This window comes from Ciconia boyciana, chromosome 1 (assembly GCF_034638445.1).
Source record: "Ciconia boyciana chromosome 1, ASM3463844v1, whole genome shotgun sequence".
Classification (NCBI taxonomy): Eukaryota; Metazoa; Chordata; class Aves; order Ciconiiformes; family Ciconiidae; genus Ciconia; species Ciconia boyciana.
The window spans coordinates 17,951,051-17,963,227 of NC_132934.1; the positions used below are offsets into that span (position 1 = coordinate 17,951,051).

General features: G+C 46.7%; 1 protein-coding gene across 4 annotated transcripts in view; it reads left to right on the plus strand.

The window, feature by feature from the left end:
• Nucleotides 1–128: 128 nt before the first annotated feature.
• Nucleotides 129–12,177, plus strand: part of GRAMD4 (GRAM domain containing 4) — an 84,507-nt gene continuing 72,458 nt past the window's right edge. For all 4 annotated transcript variants that reach the window (XM_072860160.1, XM_072860153.1, XM_072860170.1 and 1 more), the window contains exon 1: nt 129–423. In XM_072860160.1, coding sequence (XP_072716261.1) covers nt 395–423 — 29 coding nt within the window. In that variant the 5' untranslated portion in view covers nt 129–394. The remainder of the gene's footprint in view (nt 424–12,177) is intronic.

A 12,177-nucleotide genomic window follows, 5' to 3' on the forward strand; every position in this document is an offset into this window, starting at 1 on the left:
GCCCGTGCGGCCGCCCATAGGCCGCCCATAGGCCGCCCATAGGCCGCCCCGCCGGCCCCGCCCGCCCCCGCCTCTGCGGGCTCCCGCCGCGGGGCCGCCTGCGGCCGGGGGCGGGGCGGGCGCGCGGCGCGGCCCCGGCGAGCGGCTCGGGCGCTGCGGCGGCGGCGGCGGCTGCGCAGGGCGCTGGGCACGGCCTCGGCGGCGGACGGGCACCTGCTGCCGCCCTCGCCCGCAGCGGGCAGGGCAGGGGCGCCGCGCTTTGTCCGGGCCTGAGCGGGCGCGCCCGGCCCCGGCGGCGCCCGGCCCGGCCCGGCGCAGCGCAGCCCAGCCCAGCGACCGGCGGCTCTCGGGGCGTCGCCTGGCTCCGGCGGCCTGGGCACCGCGGGGAGCGTGAATGAGAGTTTGCTCCGATTTACGAGCAGGGTGAGTGCCCCGCCTCGGGGGGCCGGGGGGAATAATAATTTTTTTTTTTTTTTTTTTTTTTGTCCGAGCCTTTCCGCCCCCAGCCCGGCGCCGACCTCCCCAGGCTGGGGCGGCGGGGACCCGCCGGGCGGAGGGACAGACGCACCCCCTCACCCTAGGGCAGGGCTGCGTGCGGGGCGCGGTGCCTCCCGCCGGGCAGGGCCCCCCGCCTCTGGGACGGGGACCCCCGGGAGGGGGTTGCTGCCCCCGTTCCCTCCGTCGCCTTTTGTTCGGCTCTGCCGGGGCTGGGGGGAGAAGGGGGCGGACCGGGGGGTGCTGCGGGGGGAGCCAGCGGGGAGCTCGGCCGGTGGCTCAGTCTTTCTGGGCCTTCTTCGTCCGTTTGCAGGAAACGGGAGAGCGTCCCCGTGGGCGCGGGGGTGTCCGGCTGCCCCGTTCCCTCCTCCCGGGGCGGAGGAGCGGCTCTGCTCCCCTCCCCGCGCCCCTCCAGCGCGGAGGAGCTGTCCCGGGCTGCGGGCACAGGTGTGCGTCACCGCCACCACCCAGGTGAAACGCGGCGTCACGGGCTGTAGTAAACACAGCGTGTGTAGGATGGCGGTGAGGCTGGCAGAGGTCACATCTTTCTGTACAAACGCGGCTCGTCCTAGCTGGTCTCCCGAGTTGTTGTCTTGGGCACTGTGTTGTGGCTGCTGGTACGCTGTCCCTGCCAGACCCGTTCCTCCTCTTCACGCTGCCGTGCAGTTGGCTTTGCTCATGGTGGTATTTCCTACAGCTGCTTACGGGGGTCTCCCTTGGCGAGGGGAGCGGGGGGCAGTGCAGGCTCCATCACACCCCTCCTTCACCCCTTCCTGCCCCCCCCAGCCGGGATGGCATCTGGGTAGCATCCCATTTGGAAATAAGACTTGGGAACGTTGTTTCTGTTGTGGTTTGCATCTTGAGCTTTAGCTGAGCCTGGCTGAACTAGGGGCTGGCCGCATGTTCAAATTAAATAGTAGCCAGCAACGTACCCGTCTCTCCAAGCGTGCGGTGTCTGGGTGCATCCTGACATGGAGTGATGAGGCACGGGAGTGTTGGAGGAGTAGGAGCAGAGAAATGCTGCTGGAGAGCGTACTTTCAAGGAGACTGAGAGGATGGCAGAGCCGTGGTGCTGGGTAAATGGCTGTTTTACAGTCCAAGCTGTCAACCTGGACGCCTTCAGAAAAGTCCCGGTAGGTGTGCACGTATTTTGTGAGCCTCCTGCGTGCTTCTGTGGGTCGTCACTGGACTTAAATGTACGTATGGGGCAAACAGGGGAAAATAACAGCTGTTTGTCATGTTTTCGTGTCGTGCTCCGTTACTGGAGCTGCAGAGTTTTAGATTGAGTAGATGTGGTACTGTTAAGCTTGTGTGAATGTGGAATGAATGATAGACAAGTTCTCGGGTATCACATTTCCAGTGGTGGTTGAGGTGTGGGTGGGGAGGGGAAATATTTAATAAAGTAGGGATCCCAGGTGCCTGTGCTCTGTGTTATCTGACAGTATCCTGCCTTAGTTTTTAACATGTGATAAGTAGTTTCATTCCTCAGAATGAGAGGTGTGAGCTGTCTTAAACTTTTTTTTTTAAATGCCATATCTAGTTATCAGTTGCCATATCTAGTTATCTAGTTTTTCAAAAAGGGAGGGCTTTTTTTAGTCCTAATCTGTGTGCTTCTGAAGCTGACATTTAAGCTACGAGCTGTGGAACTGCTAAAATATAAAATTAATTGATGATGTTATGATACCAAATTGTGCAAAAATCCCTGAAAGCCTGAGTTATGTTTCACTGTTTTTCATATGGTGGCCACAAGTATGTTTGGCTCATCCCTCTGCCCTAATAAAGGCGGTTTTGGGCCGAGGTGCCAGACTGAATTGAAGATGAGCCATGTCGTGTTTCCAGCTCTGCAGGTAAGCTCTCGGAGATGGTTTTGGCTGGTGGCAGGTGGGACTAAGCTGAGCTAAAGTGTCAGGCTGATGGGTTTGGGTTTTTTTTCCTCTCTTAACTGTGACACTAGCGAGACCTGGTCTGTCGGCACGTCCTGGGTCAGGGGGTGACTGTCAAGCGGCACGGGGGAGGCTGCTGCTGCTTGAACGTCCGTGTGCCGCTCCTTGGCACGGTGCGGCTTCTGCTCTGGGTGAAGGCATCACCCAGGCTTTGACCTCCCTCCTGGCCCGCCTGCCCGCCTTGCCAGCATCGCTGTGGCCTGGTGACCTGACGTCAGCGCCTGTGGGGGAGGGAGGAATTAAGGGCAGCAGCTGGGAAAAGCCTGTCCTGGCTCCGCTCTTCGGTGGGACTCTGTTTCGGAGAGACTGGCAGAGAGGAGATCCCGTTGAGCAGGCAAAATGAGGGGGCTGACATGCAGCCCTGCTGTCCTCCTGGCTGGAAACTAATTCCTGGTGATTTACAGCAGGTAGCCAGTGCAGAAGCTGTTCCTTGGGCCTACCCCTTCTCCTCCTCCTGGTGTGTGATATTCAAAACTTGTAGGAACTGAAGTTCATTATCAGCATGAATGGCTGGGGCAATATCGGATGCCAAAGAGATTCAGTATTGTTTGAGACCTGTGAAAAAAACCCAACTTTAATATTTGATTTGCTAAGGGAACTTTTGCAGTGTCTGAGAAGTGATTAATGCTGCTGTTAAAGGCCAGGTACACTTCTGGGGTATTGAACATTGTCTGTGGATACGTATGACGTACATACATGTGATACTACGTATGTGTTGTGTCTTTAGCATCATTCTGATACTTGAGTATTCACTCCTTAATACAGAGACTTCAAAGCTAAGGAGGAACCTTAACTGTTTAACCCCCAAAGCGATAGCAGATCTCTTGGAAAATTAACAAAGACCCCATTTCACCTCATTTTATCTGCTGAAAAGTCATGCTTTGTTTTTTGACTCAGTCACCACCAAATCCATAGGGGTTCTTGAAGATACGAGACTGTGTTTTGTGTAACACATGGTCCCATTAACAGTTTTGTGGTGGATATATTTTTATTTAAGGAGCAATAGATCACGCTTCCTGATGTTTTGTTTCTTATAGGTCTGGAAAATAAATGCTATTCAGGAATGCTTGAGTCAAGGGCAACATGTACCTTGATGAATTTTTTGGGTTAAAGCTATGTAGCAATTCAATGGCTTGTCCCGGTCTCTTCCTCCTGCTCCTTACCCCCAGTATTTATCAGGCTTAGCAGTAGCTCAGACTTTGAAGTCTCCAAAGCCCTGGCTATTGCCAAAATACTCCAGTATTATGTGCAGAAAAATCTGCCATCCCGAATTGGAGGCTCTCTTGTCCAAACCTGACGGTGTCAGACCCAAATGAAGTATACCAGTTTCTAGCTTTATCCTGTAACACTGTTTCCTTTTCTTTCCTACATAGATTTTTCTGAGCTAAATAATGTCTGCATGGCAGCATCCATGCTAGGAGGAGAGATGACTTCCTCTAATGTGTTGTTTTTATGACACAGAGTTTGATCAGAGGGAAAGCTTTTGACAGCAAATGCTTAATCAGGGTCTTCTGAAAGAGTTTCTCTCTCTGCCCACTGCCCTGGCCTTGCATGGTAGCAGATTAATCCATGAAATAATCTGTGCACAGACATACAGCTGTCAAACATAGCTTTTGGGTCATAATGTTGGGTGCTTCCCGGGTTTATGTGTTTTGGTCTTTCAAGTTTCTGAACAAATGCAAGTTTTCTCTTTTCATCTTGTGGTCGTTGTCATTGATATGGGGGACAAAAACACACACACACACAAAACAAAGAAGTTAGGCCTTTTCCTAGGAGGTCAGAATTTATTAAAACAGTTATAATTTAGTGGTGAACTCACCTTAAATTTTAATGCGTTAGTGCTGCTTTTTGTTATGACATAAGAAAATGAAGTAAGGAGTCTTTGAAGCCACTTCAGGCTTCATAAATATTAACAGGCTCTGCAGTCTTCACAGAGAGTAAGTTCTGGATGTTTTTTCACCTTTATAGTACAGTTTCTTTTGCACAGTAAATCTTCTTGCCTTGACTAACCTGAAAGAGCAGTTATCGGATGCAAACCGAAAATACTGTATTTGTGGTTAAGAGCGCTCTTGCTGGTTTTCCTCTCCTCTCTAACACCCAATCCTTTCTCCTGGTAGCAGTAAATTTAATTCCATGATTTACAAGACCAGATCTGCAGAGGTGCTTAAATGACTGAAGATGCAGTTTTTTGCTTCTGAGATAGTGGAAGGTGAAGGTTCCCAACGTGTTCAGTTGCGTTTGAAAAATCCTTTCTATTTGCATCTTGGGTCACCATGTGTTTAATACTTGCCTGTGTTAATGAGGAAAAAAAAAGCTGGCAGTATTTCCTAAACATGCCTTGAGAATACTTAAAATTGTCTCTCTTAGTTTAAAAGCTATGTCTGCATCTTAATGGAAACTGAAATTCCGTTTAGTTGCAGCTTCTTACAAATCCCGAGTTAATGCAGCAGGTTCTTTGTGATGGTCTGTGAAGAACATGTCACCTGTTGTAGATACACATGTTAACAAGAATGCATCAACCTTACTGTAAAACTTGTTCTGGGTGTGTCATCAGTGACTGAAGAGAACTGGTCTTTTTATTTCACAGAATCATAGAGTGGTTGAGGTTGGCAGGGACCTCTGGAGGTCATGTGGTCCAACCCCCTGCTCAGGCAGGGCTACCTGAAGCCAGTTGCCCAGGGCCAAGACCAGACGGCTGTTGAGTATCTCCAAGGATGGAGACTCCAAAACCTCCCTGGGCAACCTGTGCCAGTGCTCACCCGCATAGTAAAAAAAAGTGTTTCCTGATGTTCAGAGGGAACCTCCTGTGTTTCAGTTTGTGCCCATTGTCTCTGGTTCTGTCACTGGGCACCACTGGAAAGGGCCTGGCTCCGTCTTCCTTGCACCCTCCCTTCAAGTGTTTGTAGACATTTATAAGATCCCCCCCCCTTGAGCCTTCTCTTCTCAGGGCTGAACAGTCCCAGCTCCCTCAGCCTTTCGGAGGGAGCGATGCTCCAGGCCCTTTGTGGCCCTTCGCTGGACTCTCTCCAGTATGGCCATGTCTCTCTTGTACTGGGGAGCACAGAACTGGACACAGTACTCTAGCTGTGGCCTCACATTTCCCAGTACACTGTAAAAATAAGAAACTTCTAAAGTAAATTTTGAGCGTGTTTTTTTAGGATGCAGGTCCGAGAGGTCACTTTGGTGCTGTACATCACTGATGCAGTTTCTCTGAGTACTTTTGCTCTTCCACAGGAACTGATGTTCCTTGTTAAAAAACCCCAAACGCTTCAGCGTTTTCCTAATCCCATCAATGCGGGCTTTGACAACTCTTTTGACCTGTGATTAAGGGATTGATGACTAGGCTTGCTGGCTACACTGCCCAATAAGTTGAATCATTAGATGCTGAGTCACATGGGTACGTGCGTTTCTTGGGGTGTGTTCATATGGATTACTGTCTGAAACAGAGCTCGTTTCAGTTTTGAGTGAATGCTTGCTTACGTTTGAGGGCACATCCTTGCTGTGGGCTGGTTTGGTTCTCCAGCAGCCATGCCTTGCTGCTTTGTACTCCGTCGGGGCTGACCTGCCTGCTTCATGGGCACTTTCTGCATTACTGCGTTTCCCTTGTGACGTGCCTGAAGGTGAGCATCTGTCTTATAAAGTAAACCGAGTGAAGTTTGGATGCTTCCTTATTCTGCCACATCTGTTGTGTATGCTTATATGGGCAACTCTGTAGTCGATGTTAAATATAGAATTTGTAAACAGGGTTATCATTTTTAGATCAACACTTCAGGTGCAGAATAAAACGGTTATTTTAATGCCAGTAACACTGCTCATGGACAGGAGGGAGAGAGGAGAACAAGAAAAAGGAGTAAAGCATGAAATGTCACCTTATCCTTGGGATTCTCATCAAACTCTGTGGGAGGGGACATTCTCATTTCTTGACTGTTGAGTGTCCCCTCCTGTATATCCAGGTGTGTGTAGTTGGTCTTTAAGGTTCTTAAAGACTATGGCAGAATTATGTGGAAAAAGCAGTTAGTAGTTGCTTGCCTCCTCTATGTCCAAATACAATGGTTAATAGATGCATTTTAAATTTCCATAGTACTTCCCTGAAAGTAACTGCACAACATGAGAGGTCTATACTTATCTTAATTAAAGAGAACAAAGCCATGCACTCCATGCTGGCCTGATGTATGCAATTAGTGACTGAGTGCAATTAGTTTCCAACCGCTAAAACTGTCTTATCAGAGCTCTCGATAGGACTGTCAGCAGTTTGTATTAGTATCTGGCATTACTAATGCTTGGCATTTTTTACCATGTTGTAAAAGCCACTTGTTCCTTCAATATTCATTTCAGGTATCAGGTTACTTATATACAGAACACTTCAAATTCACTGGTTTGGAAACCAACCAGTTCTTGGAGACTGAAAATTAGTACGAGGTTTTTCAATGAAGGATACACAAGCATCTATAGATGCGCAAGGCGGGGTTTATTTCATAACCTGAAGTTTATCATTAGCTTAAATTTTGAAAAGTGGCTTCTTCAAGCTAGAAATGTGTATGCAAAAGAGAACTTCTTAAAAGAGTTTTAGCTCTAGAGCTACCTTCAGAAAGAAGTCCTCCAGCCTCTCACAGTGGAATTTACTACCTGAGGCTCCACGTTCCTTCTACGTTCAGGAAATGGTTTGTGTGTTTTTCTTCCACTCTCTCTGCATTCCCAGGTGTGCACAGTAACTGCATTTTAAAATCACTTGCTGCACTTTTCAAGGTTAACAGCATGTTGTAATTCCTAGGGAAATGTAGCAGGGCTACAGAGAGGTGTGTGGATTTATAACAGTCAGCAGTATTTAAGCAGTGTCACAGCCATAGGGCTGGGGAAATGTGAACCCTCTAGAGAAGGATCTCTTAAAATGTAGTTTGAAGGCCATGCATAGTCCATGATGCTGTGTTATGAGGCTGACAAGGATATCTTTTTTTTTCCATCTTGCTTTTTGTAGAGCCAGCTGATGTCTGTAGCTATACAGCTTCAGAGTCCCTCCTAGTTATGTTAGGACTGATATGGGTGTCTAAACCCTGTAATTTCCTGTAATTTACTCCAGATCTGAGTCTAGGGAGCCACGTAGTTGTGTGCTTTGGGCACAGACTGCTTTCCCAGATGCTCCTGTATTAGTGTGACCACTACTAGTATTAGGGTTTGTTCCAGGGACAATGTGCTGCCAGAAACTGGGTGAGTTTATGCTTTCTGGGTTGGCTGGAGAGGGTGGCATGCCTAATTCAAGTCTTAGAGGTCTGAGCAGCAGAGAAGAGACCAGTCTGAAAATATCCATAACCCTGTTCTGGGGGTGAAGGGACTGGTAGCCTTAGCTCTGAGCATTTTGTCAGATGCACAACTATTGCAACAAGGTACCACATTGCAATGGGAAAAAAATAGCGTGTTCAGCACCCAAAGATGAAATGCTGTGTACCTTCCGTGTGATGTTCCCTGCACTTACGTGGCCCTCGATGAACACAACTTTAGCTACCTGATTCAAAATCAAGCTGCAAGATGATCTGTAGGCTGGGATGCTCTCTCTGAACTTTGGGTTTGGAGCTTTCTTCATCTTCCCTCTTGCTCACCTTTTCCCTCGTGAGACAGAGTAATGCTAAGGGAGTTGCCTGCATGTACCATCTTTGAAGATCCTGGCTGCTTCCTCTTGCCGTGTGTAGCCGAGAGGTTCGATTGCCAGCAGCTGCCATCCTGTTTGCGTGGGGCAAAGGTAGCTGTGAAGCGTGGGACCTGAGAGCAGCAAGACATCCAAAGCATCCTCCTGTGACTAATATTAGGGTGACTTTGGACTGAGATCATTAGATACTAGTAAAAACCAGCTCTGTAGACAGTACTGTCTTGCATCAGCTTGCAAGGATCACGTCATTGGAAGGAGTAGGAATAAGTGGAGGCTGTATAACTATGTTCTTTATGTAGTCTGACTTTTCAAAGCATTAAACCACTTCTAGGCATTATTCCAGTTTGATTAACTTTATAATTCTTTGCACTTCTGCAGTGCTTTTATCCAAGGTCTTCACACTCCTCTTAACAGCTAATCTACAAGGCAACCCAAAAGATATCGCCGAGTGTCTGAGATCAGCTTTTGTATGAAAATGTAGTGTGGCTTGGTTTTGTGTAAAACCCTGTACAGTCTCAGCAGCTCTACGGGATCACCTGGGATCGCGCAATGAGGAATGTCCTTCCCAACAAGCCATGGAGCATCTGGCTGGACACACTGATCCCTTAAGAGAACTGCCAGCTGCTACAGGGTGCTGTGCTCCCAAGATCTTCTTCAGCTGTAAGAGCTTCCTGGAAACTTGCAGTAATTAAAACTAATGTCAAGAGTTTGCAAAACACTGCAGAAATGAGGACTGTGGTCTCTTCCAGATTATCTGGAGCTAGCCCTGTTTTGTTTCAGAGAAATGTTCTGAATATAAAACTTTTGATGCTTATAAAAGGGTCTGGGCTTATTTTGGAGGATTTTGCCTTCCCTCCCCAGCAGGGTTGCTTATGGGGCTTATGAATGTACGCACATTCAACAGCTCTCATTTTGACTTTCAGTTATGGGAATAACCAGCCAAAGTGGGGTAGTTCTCACTTCCCCAGAAAACTGTATTAGGAAACATTTTTACAGCAAATACACTTTTTCTAAAGCTACTTCTGCTTCTTTCCTGTTTCTTCCAGTAGCAACCTTTCCCCAGTTTGAGGGCTCTGCCAACAACGACTTCCTCTAACACTGGATCACTTATCCCTCTACAACAACACATTGAAAACAAGTGAGGCACAAATACCATTTCTTGGGCTATTTTACAGGAGGAATGTGGAGCTCACTTTGCTTAGCAGTTTGAATTTGCCTGGTGAAGCTCTCTGGCCCTCGGCAGTCCTCTGTTGAAGCAGAAGACAGCATATGCTTTTTGAATGAAAAACAGTGACTGGCATTTTCAGTCTGGTTTTCCTGGTGGAATGCAACCCTGGCTGTGTGCAGTGTCCGCTTCAGATTTCACTTGGATGCATACAGCTATCCTGGTTGGAGATGATGAGATCTATTCAAACCTCATTTTCTGTTTTGTTGTTAATACTTTGAAATTGCATGAATATTTTGTTTTATTTAGACATAAGCTTTAAGTATTAAGCTGTTGTCTGTGACTCATTAGTCTACCGTTGGTGACAATTTATTGTCTTTGTTAAATCATGGAAAATCTTTCCGTGCAGTTTGTATTCCTTATTGTCTGAAGCAAACTACATCTGTTTATCTTACCCTGAAGGTGGCTTTCTTCTCAGCTGGCTAAAAGTTCATCGTAATATCTGAGGGCTAATATGAAAGTATAGCAGACCTCACTCATTGCACAAAAAATTTCATGTGTGTATTTAACTGTTGAACAATTGTGTTAGATGAGTTTTGAAAACACTGCATGGAGTGGCAGAAAAAAAGTGTTTGCTTTAAAGGTGCTGATTTGCTTTTTTTACTTTCTCCTCCCTTTTCAAAAGCTCCAGCTGAACCAGGTGTTGGTAGCTACATAGACTGGCATTTTCTAGAGCTTTTTTAAATTCAGCTATTTAATTGCTATGAAGTTAATACTGCATTCTTGTAAAAGTCAGAAGAAAAGTAGGTAAAGACAGATATACTTACTGGAAACACTAAGAAGGGGTTGGACCTTGAAGATGACTGTCTGACCACAGATTGATCGTTATCTGAAATGGGAGATGAGAAACTGTGTTTTAGGAAGCAGATGCGTTGCTGCTGTTTCCAAACCATGGAGGAAATGCCAGATGCCAACTCTTGAGGTAGATTAGCTACAAGCATGCAGATTTTCTTTCCTACAAGTTGATAATAATTTGGAATAACTTCTTTTTCTTTTAAAATAAAGATTAACCAGTAGATTCAACTCTTAAAGTAAAATTTTTTTGCAAAATGCAGTCATAACTAGTAATGTGAGTATTGTCACTGGGGCGTGGGGGAGAGCAAAGCGCTCTGCCTGGCAAGGTGGAAAGGAAAGCTCGCCTGGTAGCCAGGCTGCTAAAGAAAACACCTTTATTTACAGGTATTCAGTTGCATGAGGTTCAGTAAATAGTCCTGTCATTCCGAAGGGAGACAGCTTCTTCCATCCCCCATGTGCTCTTGTATGCACCCTCGTGTAGGAACGCCAGTATGAAGTGGTCTGACCTGTTCTGTACCCTTGTTAACTTATATACCAAGTCCAAGGACCTTTTTTTGTACGTGTGAGCTCTTAGTCAAAGGTCTTAGGGCTGGTTATACACAAATCGGACCCAGCTTTCCCATCTTACTGTTTGTTGTGATTCCTGAGCACCCAGAAACCTTTCCAGTTACTGGAAAACAGTCTTCTAGTTCAGAAAAACTTGCTTTCATGTCTTCTGGGTTGTGTGGCTGCCTCTTCTGCAGGAGAGGTTGTAGCAGGGTGTTTTTTATTCTGCTTGTTGCAGTACAGCTCTTGGAGGCCTGACGCCTCTGGTATGCTGTGGGGCATCAAAGTTGAGTGCAGCAATAAAAACCCAGAACAGTCCTTGATTAAAACTGCTGTTTAGTTTCTGAAGATTTTGTACTCTCCAATAAATAGAAGGGTTTGGCAGGAGTATCGGTAGGATATGAACTATCCCTTTATTGCGTATTTACAGCTTTTCTTTTCACCCTAAAGACAGCCTGTCCCTGTTTCTTGTCATCTCATCTTTCATGACTTAAGTCTTGCTTAGAACAGGCTCCCCCTGCAAATCTGATGCTCTGTAGTTTGGGAGCCTCTTGGAATCCCTAAAATATTCAAAAATAATGTGGTATAATGGAGTGTTTTTCATGTTTGTTTGTGGTTGTTTGGGGTTTTGTTTTGTTTTGTTTTACATCAATGGCAATTATATAAGCAAACCAGAGGTTAGTGGGAGTTCAGTGCTAGCTGGTGGCTCAATCATGTCCTGCAGCCTTTAGCATGCTCCTGTCCTTTATGCAAAAAGTCTCGGAATTCCAAACTTCCATGACTTTGGGAGACTGTATCTGTTACCATTTGTGTAGTGTAAACAAAAGGCTTGATATCGCCAAACCAGAATTTGAGCCTGTTTGGTAATTAAACTTTTAGGATCCTTCTTGAAAAGTGAAATCCATAGTTTAGTTTTTAAAATTCCAAGATTTAAATATGTGAATATTAATGAAGTAATTGGGAATAAGTTAGAGCTGGAAGAAGTCCTGGTTAAGAGACTGACAGAAGTGTCAAAAATGTTGCTCTCTGCCTTCGTTTCTACTCCTTCCCCCAGATTTTTTGCGGGAGTTTTCGGGAGGTCTTTTGGAGGTCTGTGGGTGGTCTCTGGGCTTCAGCTGGTGACGTGGCCTCTCAATTTTGCCATGAGGCACCACTGGCTGCTCTCTGGCTTTGGCTTGGAAAAACAAAACATTTCTTAGGAGCTGTTGGACGAAGAAAGGTGGGATCTCTACAGAAATCTGCTTTGTGAACTTAGGAAGCTTTGAAACGGGCACAGCTGAAGTGGTTTTACGGTGGCTTATGGGGCAGGTGGGTGCGTGTGAGGAATAACGCTCCCTGCCCCTTCCTTCCCCACCCCAGCCATGACTACTGGAAAGACACACTGTGTGTATATGGCTCCTTTTTCTTAAAGTGCTTTGACCTTTGGACCTTTGTCATTGCCAACTGAAGTATCATCATGGCATAAATAAACCCCTCAGCTCAAGTAGTGTAGTTCTGGCCCTCATCCCAGTCTTAGAGGCAGACATAAATGC